The sequence below is a fragment of the Postia placenta genome, assembly GCF_002117355.1.
Source record: "Postia placenta MAD-698-R-SB12 unplaced genomic scaffold POSPLAscaffold_4, whole genome shotgun sequence".
Classification (NCBI taxonomy): Eukaryota; Fungi; Basidiomycota; class Agaricomycetes; order Polyporales; family Adustoporiaceae; genus Rhodonia; species Rhodonia placenta.
In genome coordinates this window covers 1,937,940-1,961,747 of record NW_020169835.1, presented here as the reverse complement: position 1 = coordinate 1,961,747, position 23,808 = coordinate 1,937,940, and the positions used below count along the sequence as shown (strand labels likewise).

Sequence of the window (23,808 nt, the reverse complement as noted above, 5' to 3'; positions counted from 1 at the left end):
TAGGATATTTACTAGAACGCCCTTTGTAGCGGGTGCACCAGGCTTCATTCCCGCACTTTGAAGCAAGGAAAACCAGCTTCCGGCCTTCACCTCGGCTCCGAAGAAGGTACGCTGAGCCCACGCCGCGATCGAGCCTACAAATGACTAAGAACTTACTCAACAAAGCAATTGGAGAAAAAGTACCTTTCTCTGGGCCGCTAGGGCCAATGCCGAACAGCTGAATCAGAGGGTCTAAAATCCATTCCTCCGGGATGAGCATGGTAATCGCAGTGACTACGAGGATAGGGAGCAGTTCTGGATGCTGCTCAGCAATGTCTCCTGTGCAGAGTGAGATAAAGCACTATCAATCTTCCCTGAGGTAATGGATAACAATTTGATGACCAACCGATCGTCACGACGATCACGACGAGGATCTAGCGCAAAGCATCCAAGTGTGGTCTCACGTCCTCCTCGGGGAGCCCTGCCTGAACGCAAACGCTCACGATAGCATCTTCTGCTTCAGATAGGATCATATTGAACAGCTCCTGTCGTGCGGCATGGCCTGATGCGTGATTTGGCGGCGGGAACGCGGCTACGAGCTTCTCAGCAAGTCCAGCGTAGACTTTGTTCACGCTCTCGGAGATGTTATCAAAGATGCTCCCGTTGTTTTCGCTTATAGCCCCGATGTTAGCTTTGAATTGCGCGGCCAGAGGGACGATGTCCGAGAGGGCGTCCTTGATGGTGTCTAGTTCTTCAGAGTAGTCTGTATATGTGGAGCGAATATCTTCTATGACGGAAGCAGCATATGTCTGTGCGAGATCGCCGAGCTGCGCTATGCTCTCCCTGACATCTTCCAGGAAATCCCTTTCGACAAGTGCCACCCGCTGACGGAAAAGTGATGCTGTGAGATTGTATGATAGCAGTTCGTGACGTCAACAAGCTATACCTTATGCAAGGCTATCTCATCTGTCACTCCCAACGGGCGGCGGCTCATACGGCACAGGAGCGAAATTAAGTTTCAAACAAGCAGGATTCACATCTTTGCAAACATACCCCAGGCTTGCGATAGCGTTAGGTATCGCATTCACTTGGAGCGGTGCAATGACACTCATGAAGATGCCGACACTGAGAGTCGGCTAAACACAGGTGAACGCGAGACGCATGGTTGCAGCTGGATGCACAGAGGACGGAGGAGCTACTCTTCCTTCCTTCCTCAGCGCGCCCTTATAGTACAGCGTCTGAAAGAAGACCAAACCTAACATTACGTGACGGCACCGGCGCGGGCCATGCAGTGCTACTTACGGGGGACTAGTATGTTACGCTGACTCCAGCAGCAGGATTCAAGCTGTGCTCAAATTCAAGTAGCTTGCATCACGATACAAGGACCCATCATGGCTGTAATTGGAGAGCATTCGCGTGATACGCGCGGGCCGCGTCCAGTATACCCCTCCACAATGGGGGGAAAGCATGAACAAAGCAGAGAATCTCGATGGTCGAGGAAGCGCGCTTTCAAGGATACATATACACACCATACCCATAATAATTTAGATATTATACCACAAAGGAGAACGCTCAAGACGCCGATGATGTCGACCCGTCCATGAACACCTTTGTACAATGTCAATATGATGACTCAGTATTAGAAACCAGACGATTCATGACATGCTCACCGTCGCTCAGCACCCACCACAACCCCCGCCCCCGCAAGAGCTAACCCCTCCACATGCAGACGCAGATCCCCCGCACGCTGCCGCAGACGTGGATCCGCCCCCACACGCCGCTGCAGAGGTTGACCCGCCCCCGCATGCCGCCGCCGAGGTCGATCCGCCCCCGCATGCCGCCGCAGATGAAGGTCCTCCACAACCCGCGGCAGATGACGAGCCCCCTCCACAACCCGCTGTGGAGGACGGCCCCCCTCCTGAGGTCCCGACACTACCGCCCCCGCCTCCGCAAGCGGCTAGGCCGCCACCACCAGAGGCCGTCGACCCTCCAAACCCACTACACGACGTGCCGACCATGACTGGCGCGCCCGCAAACGCAGCGCCCCGTGTCGCCGCTGCACACGGCGCCGCACCGGTCCACGATGAGCAAGCCGCGCCTCCGCACGACCCGCTGCCACAGGACCCGCCCCCAGTTCCCCCACACATCCCACCACCCTGTCCCGAACCCCTCGTCAGCCGCCGCATCAGCGCGAGAGAAACCGCCTCGCTCACCACCGCACACGAGCCTGATCCACACGTCGGCTGGCAATCCACCGCGACACAGGCCGCGACCGGCATCGTGAACGGCACGGGCGTCAGGAACGGGTAGTCGTGCCCGTCGCCCCGCCGGAACGCCTCCATATCCATCCGGCCCCGGCGCACCCTCTCCGCATCGCGCGCCCGCCTTTCGCGCATCTTCGCCTCGCGCACCTCGCGCCGGCTCTGCGCGTGGTCCGGCAGCACGCCCCGCCGCGAGACGTGCACTGCGTTGTGCTCACTCGGGTGCGTCGCCATCAGGGCATCGTGCCGATGTGGTGGGTTGATGTCCTGCGCCTGGTGTGCGGTGTTCCGCTTGAGAATACGCGAGAGGTGGTTAAGGCGCTGTCCGATCGTCTCTCCGGGAAGCGGACAGCCACAGTGCATGTATGGCACATGGAATCGTTGCTGAGGAAGTGGCGTGTTAGTGTATGCGTGGAATGGCGTTCCATGGATTTACCTCCCAGGCACGGCAGGTAATGTCTAATGACATCGCGAGGTAATTCTCCTCGACTTTATCGTCGCTGCCGCAGACAAATTTAACGCCGTGGCATGCGTGATGCCGAGTACAGCAGGGACTCACTGGTCAATGAATCGCCCCACAGTGTGGAAGCAGTCGGCTGAGTACTTGCTCGACATGAGTTGATGTGAGTGCCAGGCGAGATCAATATCTAATGTCGGCACGAAAAGTGACGCCGGCGTGGACGTCATTAAATCAAGAAAGCTGCACATTAGATACTCACTGTGTGGAAGACAATGTTAAACACAACTCACGCATGATACCTTGTGATCGCATGAACCAGGACTGCTTCGTCCTGCGGGCCATCGAAAAAATCTGCTTGCGTCCAGCCAAAGGAGTACATCTTGTCGATGAAAGAGCCCTGCCGGATGACCTGCCATCCATAGTTGTAACCCATGTCGAGGGAGAATAGGCGTGCACGCTCACAGCACCGACCAAGTCAATAGAGAACGGGCGGTCGTCAGTGTACGCACTCAATATCCGGTTGACACTGATAACAGAATCGCATCAGATACTCTTGGGAAGTAATCCATGCCTCAGTGAAGCTTACATGCGCCGACCACCCCCATCTAGCAATAAAAGTGATACCGCAGCCGGCAAAGCAGCAATGGAGTAATTAAACTTTTCTAATATTTCTTGTCTCCATTGCGCACGGGTGATCTGTAGAGTATAGTGTTGACACTGCGATTGTTTGTTCACGACATGGCTAGATCCCACCTGCGTCCGTGATGAGAGAGCGTTCGCACGAACGAACGCATTCTTGATTCGGTTCGCCCGAAGCTCGTCTGTCGTCTTCATTTCCGTATGTAGAGTGCCACTAAGTAACGATCGAGATGAATACATGAATATCCTCTTGCATGTGTAGAGTGAACGCACGCAAAGTAAACACCGAAGCCCACATGCGGGGTCTTATGATCCGAAACGAGGTCGTCCGCGAACTTGGCGAGACCAAGGCCCTCCTTCGTGATCAAAAGCCTGCACGAAGAACACGCCACAGCAAATTTGCGCTGTGCGTAACCAGTCCCCTCAGGTGTCAGGTACGCTTGTTATACACAGACTGTCAGGTCTGTCCATGGCTAAGGAATCGAGATGCCACGGCTTACGCGTCTCTACCTCTTTATGACATTTCGGACACTTCATACGACGATGGATCATTTCGCGTGATGCCTCAAAGGGATCCCAAGGCATGCCCGTTCGGGCAGCCCAAGAGGTTTCTCTGGGTCCTGATGGATGGTATGTGGTAGGATCTCCAATTTCAATCTTGACAAGTATCCACGGCTGTCATCATCTCGCCCATGCACTCGCCGAATCAAAGGCTTACCACTGCGGGAAGGAGTCTATCGCCTAGACCCTTCAAACTTGCCAGCAATGGCAGCCGCTCGCAATCTTCCGCATACCACCTGAAATATGCCGCTCAACTACAATGCCGGCATGTGGCGGCCAGTAGAGAAACACACCGAGGATTGAGCATGTAGGCGTGCCATACCATTAACACGTCCAGCGGAGGAAAATCTGTCTTCACCCACGATTTGAGCGCCTTTGAACTTACAAACGCGGCCCAGCGCTCAAACCTGCGCACCGCACAGCCAACGCGTCAAGCACTCCAGATTACTGTGCATGATGACGCGTTATGCCAAACATACCTATCAACCGCGAGTCCGACAAACCACGCCCACCGTTGCGCGGCGTCCAGTCCTGCCACTGTGTCCGGGAGCTGGGCACCCAGATTTTCTTCCACCGTAGATCGCAAAGCTTTGAACGCACCGAGGAGGCGTAGGTGTGCCTTAAGATACGGCATTGTCACGAGCGGCCGCGCTAATGTTCTCGTGCCTACATGATACTCAGAGGGCTCCCCCGTATCAGAAGAGGTTCGCACAGGGCGAGGATGGGTCGGTTTAGCTCTAGCTGATGTGGACGAGCGAAGTACGGCCGATGTCGGTGAATGAGGCGAAGTTGGTGAACGAGGGGCAGCCGTATCCGGTGAACGGGGTGCAGTCGGCGAGTGACGTACAGTCGAATTCAGCGAACGAGGCACAGTTGAACCCTGTGTCTGCAATATCCCCGGTGCGAGATGAGGCTCGTTCGTGGTAATGGCGTACGGCGGCGGGGGGTCGTCGAACATGGTGGACCGTTATGAGAAAGGCGGGGGAAAAGAAGGCGGATCAGACGGTGGGCGGTTTCCCTCTTATAGTCCGAGGACGCCATTATAAGGTTCAGAACCGTCAAGGCGTAGCTGTCCATTATGCTGGCCATTCCAGATGAGTGTGGCAGTTCCCTGCCCGCTCACGGTTTAGCGCTCAAGATAACAACCACTGATGATCTAGATGCGGCGCCCCAGTTCGGTTCGGCTCTCTGTGGCTACAGGAACCGTTCGCACGAGATCTGGTCACAGATCATAGCTCCCCGTCTTTGGACAATAAAGACCGAGTCGCGCAGCGCCCTAGTGAAGAGCGTCGCGCTTTCTTTTGTATCGAGAGTTTTCTGGCAAATAGTGAATTGGTTCTCACATCAGATTAACATTAAATAGTACTGTCAACAGACTAACACATCTAACGACTCTGGCAAATAAACTCTCAGCCAACATACAGATGTACCGCAAGTCATAACGGGGAGAACATCCAAGCAGATGGCAGCGCTGGTACACCATCAGATATCATCACTCCAAGACCCGACTCCCCCGCAGGCGGACGCAGATCCTCCACCACAAGCTGCTGCAGACGACGACGCTGCTCCACATGCAGCCACGGACGTGGACCCGCCCAAACAAATAGCAGCAGACGAGGGCCCTCCACCATCGCCTTCTGTAACGCCACTCCCACTGGCCGAAATGCTGCTATCGGAAGAGGAAGAGGGGGCAGGACTGCCGCTTCCGTCGCCGCCACTCGACATCATGCTGACCATCGGCATTCCTGCAAACGCAGCACCTCGTGTCGCCGCCGCGCACGGCGCGGCCCCGCTGAACGACGCGCACGCCACGCCCGAGCACGACCCGCTGCCACAGGTCGCGTCGCCGGTGCTTCCGCACATACCAGCTCCCTATGACACCGCCGTCAATACCTGTGTCGGCGTTGCATCGCGGTGAACACCACACTTACCACTGCACATGAGCCCGAACCGCACGTCAGCTGACTGCCTACAGCAATACACGCCGTGACAGGCATCGTGAACGGCACGGGCGTCAAGAACGGATAGTCGTGCCCCTCCCCGCGGCGGAAAACCGCCATGTCCATCTTGCCCCGGCGTACCTTCTCCGCATCGCGCGCACGCCGCTCACGCATCTTTGCCTCGCGCACCTCGCGCCGGCTGCGCGCATGGTCCGGTAGCACGCCCCGCCGCCCGCCCTGGATTGCGGGATGCTCGCTCGGATGCGTCGCCCTGAACGCGTCGTTCCGATGTGGCGGGTTGATGTCCTCGTGCGTAGTATTGCCTTTGAGGATGCGCGAGAGATGGCCGAGGCGCTGGCCAACTGTGTCCCCGGGCAGAGGGCAGCCGCAATGCATGTACGGGACGCGAAAGCGTTGCTGGAGAGTGCGGTTGTCAATATCGATCTTTGGATAATTTCATTGTCAATGACCTCCCAAGCACGACAAGTGATATCCAACGACATTGCCAGGAAGTTCTCTTCAACCTTGTCGTCACTGCCATACAGTCCAATGACATCAATTCGTTCCTGGTTAACACAGCACCGGGACTCACTGGTCGACGAAACGGCCAACAGTACGGAAACAGTCGGCCGAGTACTTCCTTGCCATAAGTTGATGGGAATGCCATGCAAGGTCAATATCTAGAGTAGGCACAAAAAGCGACGCCGGGGTGGACGCCATCAAATCGAGGAAACTGGACATGAGCACCCCACTGCAGTGCAGATACCCATTGGGGCACAACTCACGCATGGTACCTCGCGATAGCATGGACCAAGACCACTTCATCCTGGGGCTCATCGGCGAAACCCGGTTGTGTCCAACCGAAGGCGTGCATCTTGTCGATGAAGGATCCTTGTCGGATGACCTGCCATTCACAGCTATAGCTTGGCTTTGTCAGGACGAGTATGTACACTCACCGCACCGACCAGATCTAATGAGAACGGTCTGTCGTCGGTGTACGCGCTTAGTATCCGGTTGCTCCTTGACATGATAACGCTTGAGCAATCCTCATGACACAGTGGGATTTCCGGAAACGCACTTACGTTCGTGTGCCACCCATGCTTTGCAACGGAAGCGACGCTGCAGCCGGTAGAGATACAGTGGAGTATCTGAACTTGCGCATGAGCTCCTGCCTCCACTCTGTACGAGTAATCTACAATAGAACATAAATACGATGCCTATTCTCAGGCATCGCTGCCCACCTGCGTGCGTGATCGCAGCGCCTTCGAGCGGATCAAGGCATTCTTGATGCGTGTTGCATGATCCTCGTCCGTCGTCTTCGCCTCCGTGTGCAAGGTACCGCTGAACAAATCAAATGACCGAGCCGCTATTCCGCAATGCGCAGGGGACATACGCTAGATACACGCCAAACCCCACATGCGGTGTCTCGTGGTCCGAAACGAGGTCGTCCGCGAACTTCGCGAGCCCCAGGGCCGCCTTTCTGACTGTCAGCCTGCACGACGGGCATGTTACGGCAAATGTGCGCTGTGCATAGCCAGTCCCGTCCCGGGTCATGTACGCTGGCCGTGTGAATGTGCCATCAAGTTCATGCGTAAATAGAGGTATGAGTCCAGCGCCTACGCGTTTCTATGTCTTGCGCGCATTTCGGGCACGTCACTCGACGGTGGGTCATGTATCGGGACGCCTCAAGAGGGTCCCAATGCGTGCCGGTGTCCGCGAGCCAAGACATTCGCCTCTCCCTTGTTGGCTGGTATGCGGCTGGATCTCCGGCCACGATCTATACGAAAAAATGGCCGCTTCAAAAAGACTGAGGACCGGACGCAAACCGGACTGACCACAGCAGGAAGGAGTCTATCACCCAGGCCCTTCAACGTCTTCATCAGCGGCAGGCGCTCGCAATCCTCCGCATACCACCTGTAACGCATCCGCTCGACCACAACGCACACGCGCGGCACACAAGCGGGCGACGCACCGAGGATTGAGCATGTACGCGTGCCAGACCATCAACACGTCCAGCGGCGGGAGCTGCGTCCGCACCCACGACCTCAGCGACCCCGGCCTGACACTGTCCGCCCAGCACTCGAACCTGCGCACCGCAGAGCAGCAATGCCACCCGTCAGTCGCGCTTCGGGTCCGCGCGCCACGACGCACTCACCGGTCGACCGCCAGGCCGACGAACCACGCCCACCGCCGCGCAGCGTCCAGGCCCGCCACCATCTCCGGGAGCCGGGCACCCGCGTTGTCCTCGACCGCAGTGCGCAGAGCCTTGAACGCGGCAAGCAGGCGCAGGTGCGCCTTGGCATACGGCACCGTCACGAGCGGGGTCGCCAGTGTTTTCGCGCCGATCTGGTACTGCGAAGGCCCGGCGACGGCTACGTCCACGTCCACGTCCGCGGAGGACCGCGCGCCAAGAGCGTGGAACGAGGCTGAGGCTGGTGACCGCGCCGGTGCCAGGGTGGGTGAGCGCGATGGGTCTGACGTTGATGGCCGGAGCGGGACTGTGCTCGATGCGCGAGGTAGATCTGACGTCGATGGCTGGAGCAAGGTTTTGCTGGGTCTGCGAGCTATATTTGACATTGATGGCCGGAGCACGATTCTGCTGGGTCGACGAGGAATGTCCGAGTTCGGCACGCGAGGCGTTTCTTGGATCGGCGAAGCTGAAGGAAGCGAACGAGAAATGCCTGAAGGCGGCGAACGAGACACCACTGAAGGCGGCGAACGAGACACCGCTGAAGGTGGCGAACGAAACACCGCTGAAGGCGGCGAACGGGATGCCGCTGACGCAGGAGAACGAGAAATAGCGAACGTCGGGGATCGAGACACAGCTGACGTCGGGGAGCGAAGCAAAATGCCACTCCGGGAGCGACGCACACCCGCAGCCACAGGTGGAGACGCGCCAGGCTCCCTCGCGCTCGCATCATACGGCGGCGGCGGGTCGTTGAACATCTCCGCGAGATCGATCGTAGCTTGGGCAGAGACAGAGACAGCGACAGCGACAGGAGCGGAGCGACGGAGCGCGTTAAGTGGCACGCCGCGCCCTCTTGTAGTCCGCGCTCAGCGGTGCTGGGTCATACATAAGGTTTGCTGCCGTCAGAACGTACCTGAAAGAAGGGAATATCTGTCAGTCGCTCGCAGGGAACAGCGGTGCTCCCGCGATACAGATAGCAGTGGCTTGATGCAGCTGCAAATACAAGGGGAGAGGAGCAGTGGCTGGGCAAACATCACGTCGGGGACACATTTGTCAGCGCTGTGTGGGTATTATCAGTGTTCAACGTTCAACGTTCAGAGGTGACGGCAAGTGAGCAGCAAAAGGAAGAGGACGCGCCCCGGAATCACGTCATGCTCATCCAAATTTCCAACAGATAGCCAGCTGCGTTCATAGCGCATCATCTCACTCTTATCGGACAGCGATGAGATGTCAAGCGGCACCAAGATGCATTTCGCAGAAACATGCACAAGCACCAATAATGATAATTTATAAACTCGTCCCGCAGGGACCCACAAGCATGTGCGTATCGTGCGCGCCAGGGCCCTTCTAAGACCGGCGGGGGCAGATGGCAGGGCCCGCCCGGGGCCACTGACTAGGGATGTGACGAGGCCTAGCGAGGAAGAAGCGAGAAACGTGTATGTGATATTGACATGAGAGCATCACCGACGTGGGAAGGCGGAGGGCACCGAGAGGCCCGGCAGGCGAGTCGGCGTCGGCGACGGGGTAATAAAAAGATACGCGAGAGCGTGATGTACGGTGCGTGCGGTATATAGCTCGGAAATTGCTAGAGGTAGGGGACGTGGCGGCGGACGTGAGACGCGAACAGCGGGCCGGCGAGCGTCTATTGGAATACGGAGATGGAGTTGATCACCCATTTCGCGTCTGCAAGATTGGTCTGTTAGAATACTACAAATATGAACCATGGTGAAGTCACATACCAAGGAAGTTGGTCCCGTTCGCAACCATCGAGTCACAAGTACCCGGGCAACCAGACGATGCGTACGCAGGACCGGCCCAGTCACCACAGATGGTGGTGTCGAGCACAATCGCGTGGTCGTAAAAGTGGCTCGAGATATCGCACCCGGTGCTAGGGAAGATTGCCGCAGCCTCACCCCAAGTCGACGGGTCAGGGTTGCCAGACTTGATGTCCTGCGGGATCTCATCGCGGGCGAAGAACCAGAAGGTGACACCGTCCGAGTTCCAGAGGTGAGCAAAGACTCCTCCGCCAGCCTGGTTGAAGCCAGCGCCGAACGAGCGGGTGTCGTTCTGGGCGTATGCACAACCTGCATCGTCACCTGGACCGGACGCACACTGGGTGCCGAGGACGTGTCCCGATGTCGGCGTCGTGTTGTTGAGCGTGCAGTCAGGACCAGAGTGGAGGGTGATCTGGTTCTCTGTGTTCAGATTGACACCCTCTGATAGTTTCGTCCACAAGATCAGCGTGCGATATACGTGAAACGGAACGAAAAGGCTAACCAATGACATCGATCTCACCACCATCAGGCCATGTAGCGTTGATGCTGACAGTCCAGTAAGCGGGCCAGATACCACATCCAAAGGGCATAGCCTGGAAGTCGGCAATGAAGAGACCACTGTTGTAGGTCTGCGGCGAGCTGATGCGGACGCTGAAGGTAGATTGACGCCTATCAGACGCAAGGTCAAGACGCGTGAAGATAACACGTACGAGTTGCGCTGACCGCCGGAAGCAACGGTCTGGTTGGCATCGACAGCAAGTGTGGTGACGTTGTTGCAGTCGACAGTGGCCAGACCAGCGCTTGTCGCTGCGTCTGCGTCCAGGTAATGAACAAGACCGTCGGTCGGATCGGACTGATCAAAGAAGTCCCACTGACTGAAGAGAGGTCGTTCTCATTGTCCGGGTACTCAGAGACAGCGATGCTTACAGGAAGTCCTCGCCAACGAACTTGTTTTGAAGGGTGTAGTTGGCCGAGCGGCGCATGTACGCCGGACTGTGTGCGAGGCCGGCATGTCTACGGCGGTGAGCGCGCTCCTGGTGGGCGCCAAGAGCGGTGAGCGGGAGGGCGAGGAGGGAGATCGCGATAGCGGAACGCATAGTGATCGACGCGAGCAGGAGGTCTAGCAGGGGGAAGGGAAGGAATGAGAGTCGTTATAACGAGAGACGACGGTGGTGGTGAGTGGAAGGAAGAGAACCGAGCGGGGAAGGGACGCAGCAACCGCAGCTTTTACCAGCGCGGTGCTTGGTCTCGGCCACATCACCGCCCCCGGCCGCTGGACCCAATCAACGCTGCAGATGGATGCTCGCTTTGATCCTCCCACGATGGGCACTCCACTGGCTCAAGCTTTGTCCTCATCCCCTGAAATGCTATTGTCCTCCTTCAGAGCACAACTCCTGTCTCTGTCCCTGAGACCGTGCTGAACAGAGAGCGCGTACCCCAAGCGTGGCGTGTTCCAGGTGCTCTCAGCGCGCCGATCACCATCATCGCTGCAGGCACCGCACGGCACCGGCTGCCTCACGATTGCAACTACTGTATAAGCTCTTCGAGGCCACACCGTATCATCATCTCCCAGATTACACGAAACCCATTGCCAGCTTGATAGATACGCTCGCTGGCTTACTGGGGTCTCGTTACGCCCGTGATCTTGGAGGCGCCGTGCATGAACAAGAATAGCACTTACGAGTATTTATATAGCGGCACTCGTGTTGAGGTGATGCGGAACTGTGTCTTAGCGGCCAACAAGGAAGGTGTGACCGAGCAGGGTACCTCTCGGGATGAAGCAGGGAGCAACCAAATCCCCCGCCGACATCCGCCCTATTTATATTGCAGAGGTAACGCGTGTACCATATGTGAAAATATAGAAGCTGACGCTGGCACGATGGAAGTGAGATGTTGTATCGCCCGTGAAGCTCTGAAGTGGCGTCCTTGTATGCCAGAAAAGGAAACGTCGATGCCGCAAATGGAATGTATAACATTGGAGCTTCCAACCCGGCTTCGCATTCAATGCCTTGGCCACATGGAAAGAGATCCAGTGCCCCCTCTACACCCACTGTCTGCCAACGATGTCTAGCATAGTGCAAGTCAGCGTCAGATCCTGGACGGATGGCAACACTACTTAACGGAGTGCCTCCCTTCGGCCCCCCGGCACCTCCATGCGTGGCCGAACATGCCGCTGGTGCCGCATCTGGGATTTCATGCGAACGTGCTCAAGGTTCGTGCGTTGTCCACATGTGTATCAACCTCTTTATGTCCGACCCAATCCTCATTCGAGAACAAGCCAGTGCCCTCGTTGCAATCTTCGCAACTTGCACATGCGTGTTGGCGCGGCGCGCAGCAAGCCCAAGGCCAATCATCTCCGTGTCGATGATGATCGGGCTTTTCCTCCCGCAGTCTGTAATGAGCGCCAAACATACATATGGTTTTCCGTCCGTGCGCTTTCGCGATTCTGTGCACGCTTGAAGCCGAAGATGTGTATATATACACATGTTGTACCCACGGCGCCGCGCACTCCTGGATACACCGTGTCACGATCAGATCTATACGATCAAGGTAGGTGGACATGGCAGTTGCCAGTGTCAAAAGCCAGATGGAAGGGCTTGTTTCCATTCTTGCTCGGACCAAGCAAAAAAAAAAGGTGCAGGCTCATGTCATGCTGACAACATCTTCGTCCTCTTCGTCAACGTTTCAGCAGTGCGTAACCGAACAGTCAGTTCAAAATCGTAGATGCTGTGAGCCCTAAAAGGGGAGCGGGCGTGAGAATTCATCGACACTCGCCAAGCGCGGACTGCACGGCTTTTAGGTGCAACTATGCCATGCTTGTACAAGTGTTCGCTAGCGGTAAGCGATAATGTACACTGCTCGACGTATCTCGAGTGGGGAACCTGGATTCTTCATGGAAGACACTTTTTGTCCGCTCACTTTCGGTAGTGCACTCATGTCGGAGCGCGTGTATTCGATCGCCTTCATTAGATTACCGCCGCCGGCGTTCATCCCACCGGCACACACATCCTCGATGTGAACCATCTACAAAGTGGATGGTTCGTTACCTTGCGGAATTGATACATTGATTGGCATTGATGACCAGAAGTGCCAAAGTATATACACATACATCTGAGTAATACATCACACCATCTGCCTAGACACGGAACACATTTAGCCGGGAATCCCACCCACAGCTCGCGAGCAGGCCATCATCGTACAGCGACCAGCCACAGCCAACGACGAACTCTGTGTGAGGGTCATGTATATAGAGAAGATGCGTGCCTGCCGCCGTCGGTGTCGTCGTCCACCTACAACAACAACCCCTTCATTCAGCATCGCTCGAGCGGTACACAGCAGCCAAAGCACCAGCACTCACACTCTGCACGTCATGTCGTAACTCGCCGTCGCGAGCACGTCCGGCCGGTGCGGGCTCCACTGCACGCGCCGCACGGCATACTCGTGCCCGGCCATATGCGTCTCGCACAGCCCGCCGACCGCCTGCTGCTCCGCGCCCGTGCCCGCGCCCGCGCCCATCTTCACCATCCGGCAGTCCCACACCTTGACCGCCTTGTCGACGCCCGCGCTCGCGAGCACCCACGGGCGGTACTTGTTCCAGTCGAGCGCGAGCACCTCCGTGCCCGAGGCGGGCACCGTGAGCGCCGCGGCGCTCAGCGGCGCGGTGAAGCTGCCCGGCGCGCCGCCGGGCGCGGGCGCGGCGTATGCGGGCGCGCGGAGGTCGAAGATCTTGAGCGTGCCGTCCGTGGAGCACGTCGCGATGGTGTCGGGCTGGTGCGGCGAGAAGAGCGCCTGGTAGACGCACGCGCGGTGCGCGTGCAGCGTGCTGAGCGAGTGCGGGCGCTCGGGGGACCACTGCGGGCGCGTCAGCATGCGCATGCACGGTCTGGCAGTGAGATCGCGGGGCACGACGCACGATCTTCACGGTGCCGTCCCAGGAGGCGGACACGAAGAGGTCCTTCTGGAGGTTGGACCAGTCGAGGGAGAAGACCTCGCGCGTGTGCTCCTGCCACGCGCGGAGGGGCAGATCCTAGAGGTGCTTGCAGGGCGTTCAACGAGCGCGCGCGGAGGGAGCTGCTGCGGGGCCTACGTTGAGCATGATGTCCCACAGCCTGATCGAGCCGTCGCCCGAGGCGGTGACGAGCTGGTTCTCGTGGACCTCGGACCACGCGACGTCGTAGAGCCCGTCCTGTGTGTCGTAGCTACTGCCGTCAAGGCGCGCATCTAGGCGAGATGCTGGAAGACGCACCATTTGTCTATGGACAGTCCGGGCACCCCGCCTGGCCCGGGGCCGAGGGAAACCAGGTGGAGCCTGCCGTTGCCCACCAGGCCATAGTTGGCGGCCGACGCGAGGGCGAGGCGGGTGCTGTGGAAGGGGGACCAGGCGAGCGAGTAGTGTGCAAAGCCGGGTGTCTGCAAGAGCGCGGGCGGCGGTGGCGGGGGCCTGTTCATCGTCGCGGTCGACGTCGAGGAGATCGCGGGGCCTGAGCGGATGGATCAGGCCCGATCGCATCTCGGTAAGAACAAACGCTTACCGGCTGCTTACTCTTATAAGCCCCATACAGACTCCGTGACACTCTGCCAGGACTGTCCATGCGTGTCTCAGTACCTACCATCCCAGATGTCCTCCTTAGGTCTGCATCGCCGGCGCCCTCGACGTCCCCGGCGGCCGCAGTCGAGCGCATCGCGAGCTTCCTCGCCCCTGGGAACGTCGCGGTGATCACGGGCGCGGGGGCCAGCGTCGACTCTGCCATCCGAGCGTACCGTGGCGCGAAGGGGCGGTATCTCAATCCTAATTACAAGTACGTGTAGTATACTATCAGCGAAATATGTAGTCTCGCTAAGGGAATTTCTGCGTAGACCCATCTTTGTGAGCAGTTGCAGACGTAGTCTACATCCCGTCTAACGGAGAACCTTAGTACCATGAACTCATGGAGCCGACGGCCAAGGGTGCCGCATACAGGTACTCACCTTATGAATATTCCTGCAAAAGCCTTTCTGATGTGTACATAGACGGCGCTATTGGTGAGGTCCCCGCCGTCTGCGACTGCTAGTACAGCCGAGTGCTCATGCGACCACAGGCTCCGCTCGTACCTCGGATACCCGCCAGTCCGTGACGCGCTTCCGAACACCACGCACTATGGGCTCGCAGCCTTGCAATACCGCTCTATCGTCAACAAGCTCATCACACAGAACGTCGACGGGCTACACCACAAGGCGCTCGCACACGTCTGGGACGAGCCTCGCATGGAAGAGCGCATACTGGAACTGCACGGACGACTGCGCGTATGTGCGCATGCTTCATCTCAGAATGCTGCCGTGCCTGATCCCTGCACAGAGCGTGCGCTGCGCCCACGGGCATCTGACCGATCGCGACGTATTCCAGGATCAACTCTCCGCGGCGAACCCACAGTGGCAAGCCTTCGTCGACGAGCTCGATGCTGCCGGTCGCCAGCCTCGCACGAACCCCGACGGTGATGTATGCCATCCCTTCGCTGGAAACCCCGGTCAATTTACTACACGACTCACCGTCTGGTGCTCGCCGTTCGCCTAGGTCGTCCTCGAAGGTGTCCAGTATGATGACTTTGTCATCCCGGACTGCCCTGCATGTCTGATGGAGAACCGGCACAACGATATCGTGAGTGCCCTTCCGTAATATCTCGCACGACTCCCTCACCGACCGATCTCGCCCGCAGCAAAAGCCAGAAGTCATATTTTTCGGCGAGTCCATCAGCAAAGAGGTCAAAGACCGCTCGTGAGTGTTTTGTCTCCTCTCTTCTCTCCTGTAACCTCCCCCCTGACTAGAAATACCGCAGCTTCGCCGACGTCGAGAGCTGTGACCGGCTATTCCTGGTGGGCACCACCCTCGCGACGTTCTCGGCCTTCAGGTACCGCAGCACGGTCCTTCTGCCGCCCGCGCTATACTGACGAGCAGAATCCCAGGCTGCTCAAACATGCGATAGAGCTGCGCAAACCTGTGTTGCTGCTTAACGTCGGCCCAACGCGCGCCGACCAGGTCCCTCAGGTTGAGAAGATCGAGATACCCAGCGGAGCGGTACTCAGGGACGTCGTGCGGGCTGTACTGTATGTGTCTTCTCCCACGTATTCGAGCCCCGGAAACTTTGCTCACCGCTATGTTTGACTAGGGGAAGCGAGGCTTCGGCCGACCCGGTAGTGGCAGACATGCTCCAAAGCGGTATCACAAAACCCCCTCCCGAAGACGAAGACGACACGGTGCCTAGAGCGGTTGGGTGACACGTCGGCCATAGATGATAAACGCATTGGGTGTATAATTATCTACGGTAGATATCCTATGATACAGTATGGCACACATTAATCCTTGCAACACGACTTGTATGGGGACCTGTTTGTAGTATCGACCTGTGAGATGGTAGCAAGATGCAGAACACTATGCAACAAAGGCCAGTGGTAGGAGTGATGAGGAGTGCGCGGGCATCAGTATGGACATGACACTGTACAGCATTACATACAGCGTGTGAGTAGAGTCACGAGTAGGATGTGGCAGTCGGGGAAGGAACCATTGCAGTGGCAAAGCAACGACAGCATGCACAGATTGAGGAAGTGGAAATAAAAACAGATATATCGTACTTGAGCAGGGCGGAAGCCTGTGGGCGCGTGCCCTAGCGTGTGTCAGTCACTGCGAGCCCTGACGCTCCCCTCAGACGGGAGCCGTCGGGTGATAGGGTTCGTCCCTGCAGGCGCTGAGCGCGAACTTCGAGGGCATGTCGTCATCCTCGTCCATGTCCAGGCCGTACGCACCGGACGCATCGACGGAGCCCGGGCGGGTCTCATGCGGGAGCCACACGGGCGCACGGAGGCGCGACCACCGCCAGTCCTGCCAGCTGGTGAACAAACGCGGCGACACTTGGCTCGTGGGCCGGCGCTGGGACCGCGCGAGGTACTCTTCAAACGCGGGGTCGAGTGCGCGCTGCGTAGGGACGCGAGAGGAGGGTGGCGGTGGCGGTGGCGGTGTGGAGGGGGGCGTCGGAGGCGGAGGTGTGAGCTCCTCCAGTAGGAGAGGAGATTCCGAGCGCGGCGCAGACTTGGGTTCTATAGCGGATACAGTGCTGCTAGGTCCACTACCGTCGGTCTCAGGAGTCAAAGAAGGTGTTGTAGATGGGACCCGACGGCGAGACGTCCTGGAGACTGTAGTGTCTTGGGAGTACGAGGGGAGCTGCTGTACCGCGGGAGGATTAGTGGTGTGCCACTGAAGAAGGGCATAGGGTATACCTTCTTGTCGTTGGTCCCTTTCAATTCCGCAACCATACTGTCAGATCGCCGGAGACACCGCTCCCGGTGGGTCCGCCAATGTGCTAAATCGAACTGGCTTTTGGCCGACAGCTTGATGTAGGTGTCGCAGCGGCGACACTGCACCAGTCTTGGATTATGTATCCTGACCATCCTATCGGCTTGAAGCCTCTTCTCTCTAGCCTTCTCAGCCGGGCTGAGTCGGCGTGGAAGGTCATGCCTGCAAGAAGTGAGTCGTGGCGCGCAGGCAACAGGACGACGGCGTACCCTTGGTCCTCAGATTCTGAGGATGTTTCCGGAGGGGGAGTCAATTCTTCGACGTCCTCCATAGGCTCGGCATAAGCCGAGTTTAGGCTAGCGTCGCGCTGCGAGTTTCCGGACTCGCGTGCGGCCCCCTCACGCAACTGCGCTCTGCAACGGATGAGACTTGCTCAACGCCGGCTGTATTTCATCGGAGTACTTGTGCTTACTCAGAGATACTGGGGGAACCGGAGGGGGAACGCGGGTTTTTGCGCGTCCTGCAATGAGGGAAGTGCGTGAGTCCATTGTGGCCCGCGGCGGGGAGACAGACGGTGTGCATACCTGCCTCGGGTGCTGCTTTCCCGGGGTTCCCGGTGCTGGGGGACTATGAGGGTATGCTCAGGTAAAGATCCCTCGAGAACAGACCTGAGGGGACGCCTCCTTCCGCCGCGCAGAGGACCTGACCGCACTTGCCGAAGAGCTATGGCAGTGCCGTAAGCGAGGGAATACAGACATGGCTTCAGAAATAACACACCGTGTTCTGAGGGACATTTGGTGTGCTGAACTTGAGATTAAATGGAGGGGGAACGGAAGGGAATAAATGGGGGAAGGGAAAAGGCAGAGGTAGACGCACGAGTAGGAGCAAGAGATGGAGGCCGCCACGGCACGCGTTTTGCCGCTTGGGCGACGGCGCGTGCTCATCAGGTGTGGCGACTGGGCGTGCCAATCCCCGCGTCAGATCAGATCTTTTCCCACAATTCCCCGGCCACGCTTCGCGGAAGCAAAAGTATAAAGGCTATCGTAAATTCCGGAGCCAATTATGCCTCCATATACCAAGCAAAGAGCAGCGCGGACACAGCAACAAGAGACGAGTAGGTGTTACAGTCGAGCACAGGTACAGAAGTAAACAGGGAGTGTGCCAAGCAACAGGAGCAACTGAAAGAAGCGTCGTAAAAGATAGAGTTCATATATATAAGGGATAGGGAGGGACGAGCGCCGTGAAGTGCGACAGGAACTAGCCGGATGATAGGCCCTCCCGGAAACCACGTACAAATGAGCGGAACGGTAGCACCAGCCAATCAATGAACCCAGGCGAGTCACCCTCGGGGGCCACGTAAAATTCAGTACGCCGGCGGATAGAGGGACTCTGCTCCTCTATTACCTCGCCCTCGTCCTCCCGTGCCCGCTTCTGGCCTCTGCCTGATGGAGAGGACTCCGAGCCGATCGCTGTGGCATCAGTGGATGCTATCGACGGGGGTGGTCTCTCTGCTTCTGCTTCTGCTTCTGCTTCTGCTTCTACAGGTGCCGTCGGCGCGGGAGTGCTTACGGCAGGGCTTGGTGCGGGAGGCAGGCGCGGGGTTGATCTACGTGGGGATGGCCATTCAGTTAGAGGGCCAATCACTGCACAATCCGATCAACTCACGGTGTGCACGTCGTTTTGTGCTCTTCCCATAGTGTCAGGTCGTAATCTACCTCGCCTTTCAGAGATACCTCTGCCCGGCATTTGGCGCACTCAACGCTGTGTTCCTTGAGCTTCTTCGCTTGTGGATCGTTCACGATCTGTAACTTGCGTTGCGCCGTTGCGATTCGATTGCTGGGCCTTTCGATCTTGGACTTCGGTGTAACAGGCTTCGCCTTCTCGTCCTCTTCCTCTGGTTCTTTGTCCGCCACATCCAAATCAATTCTCGCGTCCGACTGCACCGAAACGTCGGGTCTGCTGAAGGTGAATCAATGAGAGCAATTATGGCAAGGTGAGAACTACCTCTCAGACTGTCCCCGCTGCTTGATGCAGGCCTTCCGATGGATCAGCCAGGGCTGCATCACATATTTCCGTTTGGGATTGAGGTCGACCCATGTTTGGCAGCCATTGCAGAACATGCGATACGGCTCTACTTCCCCCGACAAGGAGTCATCCTGCAAGAACTTGATGCGCTCCGCTTCCGTCTTACGCTTCCTGGACGACTCCGCGACAGAAGCACCGTCATCTCCGAGACTGTCTGGGGTTTGCGTTCGGCTACAGACGCACGGGAGTAAGAATGGAAGCGGATCAGGGTGTAGATTTAGGGCTCGTACTCGGTGGCGGAAGTCGGCTTCTTGGAGCTCACACTTGATAGAGGTCTTCCAGTAGACACCGGTGTTTGTGGGGTATCATTTGTATTATCCATAACATGCGAGGCAACGGAGGAGGCTCGTGAATGAGATGCTCTCTTGCCTCGGCTCACAGGCTTCTTTCCGCTTGTAGGGGTATCGGGTTTAGAACGCGTGGGGGACGGTCCAGGCAAGCTGTATTTGCGCCGTAAGTAAATAAGCGCATCGCGGACGTAAAGCGGGAGTCAGTAGGAGTATTATTGTGCGAGCTGTAGGCACTCACGGTACATCCACTTTCTTCGGTTTGCGCTTCTGTACGCCATCCTGGAAAAGGCGTTAGCTTGGGAATGTCTCAACTGCATCTCTGGAGCGGCGCGGCGGTGATACGATCTCGGGTATGGGATGCGTCGGAACCTGGCTGCACGTAAGTGCATATGCAGTCCTCATGCGCTCTGCCGGCCGCTAGAAGGCGCGGAGGATTTATCTGTCCTCAGAACGATACTATGAGAAGTAACAGGGCCAAGGAAACAATAGATGGATTCTGGCATGCTTCCTATGAACCTCGCCTCTGAAGGGAAGTGTGGCCGATCTAGAGGAAGATCACTGAAGGACACAGGCCTTCTCGCAATGAGGGGAACGCGTAGAGCATACATTGCCAGAGGGAGTCGTCTCCCCTCCCCCAGGGCTGTCAGAGAGACCCAGCCAAAAGTAGTCGCAGCACAATCGCGCTTTCGATTTGGGCATAGCGGCTTTGGCAACAGCCTCACCAGCGCTGTTAGTAGTACTCGCCATGGCGCTACACCGGTCAGCGTGACCGCGAACGATTCACGGATCTCTAGGTCAACAGCGTACGCCCGTCCATTGTGTTCAACCGCCAACGGGTACTGATGCGCTCTAATCGTTTTGAGGATAAAGAAACTCACTTCTTTATTCTCAGACTCCTTAGACGGATCATATACGTCCTCCTCTTCTTCCTCTTCCTCCTCCTGTGGCGCGTCTTTAGTCGGCTCATCCTGCAAGTCCCTTCTCAGTGCATCAGTCAATCTCGATGGCACAGACAGGAAGCTGGGCGCACTCGTCGTCGTCGTCGTCGCTCGCAATTTTGTCCCTCGGCTTCTGCATACAACAGCGTCATGAGGAACTAATCAAGAGACTCAGTCGGTCGCGGTCAATGTACCTTGCGCCGCCGACTCGAGTACCTCACTTTTACCAGCCTTTGGACGAGCGTTAGCATCGATGCTACCGCTAAAGCTGCTTCCACACAAACCGTTCTGGGGAAGACAGTGTATCATCCATGGTAGTATGTTCGCAAGCGTAAGGGAGAGTGGAATAATGTCGAGAACTGAGCGCGTCTTGTCGTCAAGCGCCCGCAATGGGTCGAACGCAAACACGTGCAAATACTCCAGCCATTGACGACAAGCGCGCAATATGACTTGCCCCATAATTTCCAAGTCAGTACAACAGGTCCCTTTCGCTTGCGTCCGCGGTATGTACAACTTCAAGAGCGTTCAGACTCTTGACCTGAGATCATGCGATATTCTGCGATGCCGTCTAGTTCAGAGCTTTCTGCCCAAGGAGACTGAATATGTCTGACCCGGAGGATCTGCTCTCAGAATCTCTGCAGACCTTGTACGACTATACGCCCGTCGCGCACTCGTCGGCTGGGTCCCTCTTCACGTATCGTTACCCCCACAATCTTCCATCACATCTGTCGGCGAAAGCAGCTGCACCGATAGAGCTGCAAACGCCTGACACTCAACCAGCCAATTGGGCGCTGCATGCATCATCAATATGGATGTCATCTCTATTCATCGCGGACCATCTCGAGGACTTGGGTCTCGATCGCCACTTACATCGTGCTCAGGGCTTGCGCGTACCACTACGTATATTGGAACTGGGCGCGGGAGCAGGGCTTCCCAGCATTGTGATCGCGCGGCTCTATGATCGGGTGCAGGTGGTGTCCAGCGACTATCCCGACGAGGAGCTTATTCGCACCTTGGCGGACAACATACAACGCAATGGAGTACCCGGGAACTGTCGCGTTGTGCCATATGCCTGGGGAAGTGACCCCTCTGCTCTTTTCACACCCCATGGCGCAGAGTCATCCGAGATGTCTGGCTTCGACGTGGTGATCGCTGCAGATACGCTGTGGAATCCCGACTTGCACGATGTCTTCACTCAGACGCTCTGTATGACACTACGAAGGTCTTCCGATGCTCGAATATACTTGGTCGCCGGATTGCATACGGGGAGGTACACAATTCAGACATTTTTGCGCACTCTCATAGGTGCCGGACTCGAAGTCGAGGAAGCGACAGAACGGGATGTGGGCGGCAGCGGTCGCCGTGCGTGGAACGTTGAGAGGGCGGACGGAGAGACGGAGCAGGACAGAAGACGATGGGTTATCTGGATGGTGTTGAGGTGGTCGTCCGACCGGATAGCATGACCTACCATTGATATGTTAAGTATACCAGCAAGATGTCGAGTAGAGCATGTTGACGAACGCTCATCGGCATTGATCGAGCTCGTTGAATTAGAATCGAATATGATGCGCTCCGCTGGGTCAATGCGAAATGGACGATCTCGATCGCATCAAAGCCACACCACGAGCTCTTTCGTCGTCGCCACCTTCCCCTGTTTCTTTTTGTCCTTGCTTAGCCCGTCTCGACGTATATATAAACATTGCGAGGACGCGGAGGCCTCAGCCGTCTCTCGCATTGCTCGCAGGTATGTTGTCGACTTATTGTATGTATTTGTATACAGCCATATCACGCATCGCTCGCAGCGTTGCTCGCAGTACGGACTCGCATTCTCTTTCCCTCCCACCTTCCTTACACATGGACATTCTACACCTTTGGTTCTGTCTCCTTTTGTCTTACGAGTTTCTTTGTCTTGTAGTAATCTAGTGTTGCCTTGAGGCTGTCCCCGCAAGGGGCGGGACCGAGCGCGAATAGAGCACTGCCGCACCCCCCTCGCGTGGTCCCACGCTGTCTTGTCACCGCCGCGCCTCGCTCCCGTTCCTCGTCGCGACAAGGCATTGACTACGGAGAACAGGCCATCCTCTCGCCACACTCAACTAGATCCCATACATTCCTGAAATAAAGTTTGTACGTAATGTTCGGTTTGCTAGACGCTGGGTTATAAGGGCGCGCTGAGGAAGGAAGGAAGAGTAGCTCCTCCGTCCTCTGTGCGTCCAGCTGCAACCATGCGTCTCGCCTTCACCTGTATTTGGCCGACTGTCTGCGTCTTCATGAGTGTCATTGCACCGCTCCAAGTGATTGCGATACCTAACGCTATCGCAAGCCTGGGGTATGTTTGCAACGATGCGAACCCTGCTTGTTTGAAACCTAATTTTGTTCCTGTGCCGTATGAGCCGCCGCCCGTTTGGAGTGACAGATGAGATAGCCTTGCATAAGGTATGGCTTATTGACGTCACGAACTGCTATCATACAATCTCACAGCATCACTTTTCCGTCAGCGGGTGGCACTTGTCGAAAGGGATTTCCCCGAAGATGTCAGGGAGAGCATAGCGCAGCTCGGCGATCTCGCACAGACATATGCTGCTTCTGTCATAGACGATATTCGCTCCACATATACCCACTACGCTGAGGAACTAGACACCATCAAGGACGCCCTCTCGAGCATCGTCCCTCTGGCCGCGCAATTCAAGGCTACCATCGGGGCTCACAGCGAAAACAACGGGAGCATCTTTGATGACATCTCCGAGCGTGTGGACGAAGTCTACGCCGGGCTTGCTGAGAAGCTCGTAGCCGCGTTCCCGCCGCCAAGTCACGCACCAGGCCATGCCACACGACAGGAGCTGTTCGATATGATCCTATCTGAAGCAGAAGATGCTATCGTGAGCGTTTGCGTCCGGGCAGGACTACCCGAGGAGGATGCGAGAGCACACTTGAGCGCATTGCGCTCTACCCTCGTCGTGATCGTCGTGACGATCGGTTGGTCATCAAATTGTTATCCATTACCTCAGGGAAGATTGATAGTGCTTTATCTCACTCTGCACAGGAGACATTGCTGAGCAGCATCCAGAACTGCTCCCTATCCTCGTAGTCACTGCGATTACCATGCTCATCCCGGAGGAATGGATTTTAGACCCTCTGATTCAGCTGTTCGGCATTGGCCCTAGCGGCCCAGAGAAAGGTACTTTTTCTCCAATTGCTTTGTTGAGTAAGTTCTTAGTCATTTGTAGGCTCGATCGCGGCGTGGGCTCAGCGTACCTTCTTCGGAGCCGAGGTGAAGGCCGGAAGCTGGTTTTCCTTGCTTCAAAGTGCGGGAATGAAGCCTGGTGCACCCGCTACAAAGGGCGTTCTAGTAAATATCCTAGGTGCAATTGGTGCACTAGGTTCCACCGTCACGGGCATCATCGATCACTGGAAGCATGAGTAGGACTTTG

At 57.0% G+C, this 23,808-nt stretch overlaps 10 protein-coding genes across 10 annotated transcripts; 4 read left to right on the top strand and 6 right to left on the bottom strand.

The window, feature by feature from the left end:
• Positions 1-11: 11 nt before the first annotated feature.
• On the bottom strand, positions 12-973 carry POSPLADRAFT_1055036 (hypothetical protein; the record flags this gene model as incomplete). Its single annotated transcript, XM_024480596.1, has 6 exons — positions 12-21; positions 74-134; positions 184-318; positions 386-413; positions 483-863; positions 926-973. 6 exons carry the CDS (start codon positions 971-973, stop codon positions 12-14), a joined length of 663 nt encoding a protein of 220 aa, XP_024341210.1.
• Positions 974-1,641: 668 nt separating this feature from the next.
• POSPLADRAFT_1032778 (hypothetical protein) lies at positions 1,642-2,289 on the top strand (the record flags this gene model as incomplete). Its single annotated transcript, XM_024476886.1, has 1 exon — positions 1,642-2,289. One exon carries the CDS (start codon positions 1,642-1,644, stop codon positions 2,287-2,289), a length of 648 nt encoding a protein of 215 aa, XP_024341209.1.
• Positions 2,290-2,986: 697 nt separating this feature from the next.
• POSPLADRAFT_1032777 (hypothetical protein) lies at positions 2,987-4,858 on the bottom strand (the record flags this gene model as incomplete). The annotated part of the gene is made up of 10 exons (XM_024476885.1): positions 2,987-3,109; positions 3,163-3,226; positions 3,287-3,396; positions 3,454-3,553; positions 3,613-3,778; positions 3,840-4,014; positions 4,058-4,136; positions 4,194-4,307; positions 4,380-4,519; positions 4,748-4,858. 10 exons carry the CDS (start codon positions 4,856-4,858, stop codon positions 2,987-2,989), a joined length of 1,182 nt encoding a protein of 393 aa, XP_024341208.1.
• Positions 4,859-5,382: 524 nt separating this feature from the next.
• POSPLADRAFT_1045466 (hypothetical protein) lies at positions 5,383-9,062 on the bottom strand (the record flags this gene model as incomplete). The annotated part of the gene is made up of 16 exons (XM_024478764.1): positions 5,383-5,772; positions 5,832-6,284; positions 6,311-6,374; positions 6,433-6,591; positions 6,626-6,744; positions 6,797-6,875; positions 6,923-7,032; positions 7,082-7,181; positions 7,234-7,399; positions 7,461-7,617; positions 7,676-7,754; positions 7,813-7,926; positions 7,996-8,375; positions 8,416-8,694; positions 8,724-8,806; positions 8,942-9,062. The coding sequence occupies 16 exons, from the start codon at positions 9,060-9,062 to the stop codon at positions 5,383-5,385; spliced, it is 2,853 nt and encodes a 950-aa protein (XP_024341207.1).
• Positions 9,063-9,670: 608 nt separating this feature from the next.
• Positions 9,671-10,900, bottom strand: POSPLADRAFT_1045465 (glycoside hydrolase family 16 protein; the record flags this gene model as incomplete). Its single annotated transcript, XM_024478763.1, has 5 exons — positions 9,671-9,711; positions 9,768-10,244; positions 10,306-10,454; positions 10,514-10,678; positions 10,731-10,900. 5 exons carry the CDS (start codon positions 10,898-10,900, stop codon positions 9,671-9,673), a joined length of 1,002 nt encoding a protein of 333 aa, XP_024341206.1.
• A 2,039-nt stretch (positions 10,901-12,939) lies between these two features.
• Positions 12,940-14,252, bottom strand: POSPLADRAFT_1138416 (hypothetical protein; the record flags this gene model as incomplete). Its single annotated transcript, XM_024484906.1, has 5 exons — positions 12,940-13,093; positions 13,162-13,655; positions 13,717-13,830; positions 13,891-14,005; positions 14,065-14,252. The coding sequence occupies 5 exons, from the start codon at positions 14,250-14,252 to the stop codon at positions 12,940-12,942; spliced, it is 1,065 nt and encodes a 354-aa protein (XP_024341205.1).
• Positions 14,253-14,393: 141 nt separating this feature from the next.
• POSPLADRAFT_1055029 (hypothetical protein) lies at positions 14,394-16,055 on the top strand (the record flags this gene model as incomplete). Its single annotated transcript, XM_024480595.1, has 11 exons — positions 14,394-14,602; positions 14,661-14,670; positions 14,720-14,763; positions 14,814-14,825; positions 14,882-15,086; positions 15,139-15,279; positions 15,355-15,438; positions 15,497-15,555; positions 15,617-15,688; positions 15,744-15,884; positions 15,947-16,055. The coding sequence occupies 11 exons, from the start codon at positions 14,394-14,396 to the stop codon at positions 16,053-16,055; spliced, it is 1,086 nt and encodes a 361-aa protein (XP_024341204.1).
• Positions 16,056-16,479: 424 nt separating this feature from the next.
• POSPLADRAFT_1065578 (hypothetical protein) lies at positions 16,480-19,720 on the bottom strand (the record flags this gene model as incomplete). The annotated part of the gene is made up of 9 exons (XM_024481970.1): positions 16,480-16,871; positions 17,540-17,587; positions 17,652-17,694; positions 17,845-18,105; positions 18,361-18,673; positions 18,733-19,026; positions 19,072-19,323; positions 19,532-19,592; positions 19,681-19,720. The coding sequence occupies 9 exons, from the start codon at positions 19,718-19,720 to the stop codon at positions 16,480-16,482; spliced, it is 1,704 nt and encodes a 567-aa protein (XP_024341203.1).
• A 1,262-nt stretch (positions 19,721-20,982) lies between these two features.
• POSPLADRAFT_1032772 (hypothetical protein) lies at positions 20,983-21,843 on the top strand (the record flags this gene model as incomplete). Its single annotated transcript, XM_024476884.1, has 1 exon — positions 20,983-21,843. The coding sequence occupies one exon, from the start codon at positions 20,983-20,985 to the stop codon at positions 21,841-21,843; it is 861 nt and encodes a 286-aa protein (XP_024341202.1).
• Positions 21,844-22,765: 922 nt separating this feature from the next.
• On the top strand, positions 22,766-23,801 carry POSPLADRAFT_1055025 (hypothetical protein; the record flags this gene model as incomplete). Its single annotated transcript, XM_024480594.1, has 4 exons — positions 22,766-22,813; positions 22,876-23,353; positions 23,421-23,555; positions 23,605-23,801. The coding sequence occupies 4 exons, from the start codon at positions 22,766-22,768 to the stop codon at positions 23,799-23,801; spliced, it is 858 nt and encodes a 285-aa protein (XP_024341201.1).
• Positions 23,802-23,808: the final 7 nt, after the last annotated feature.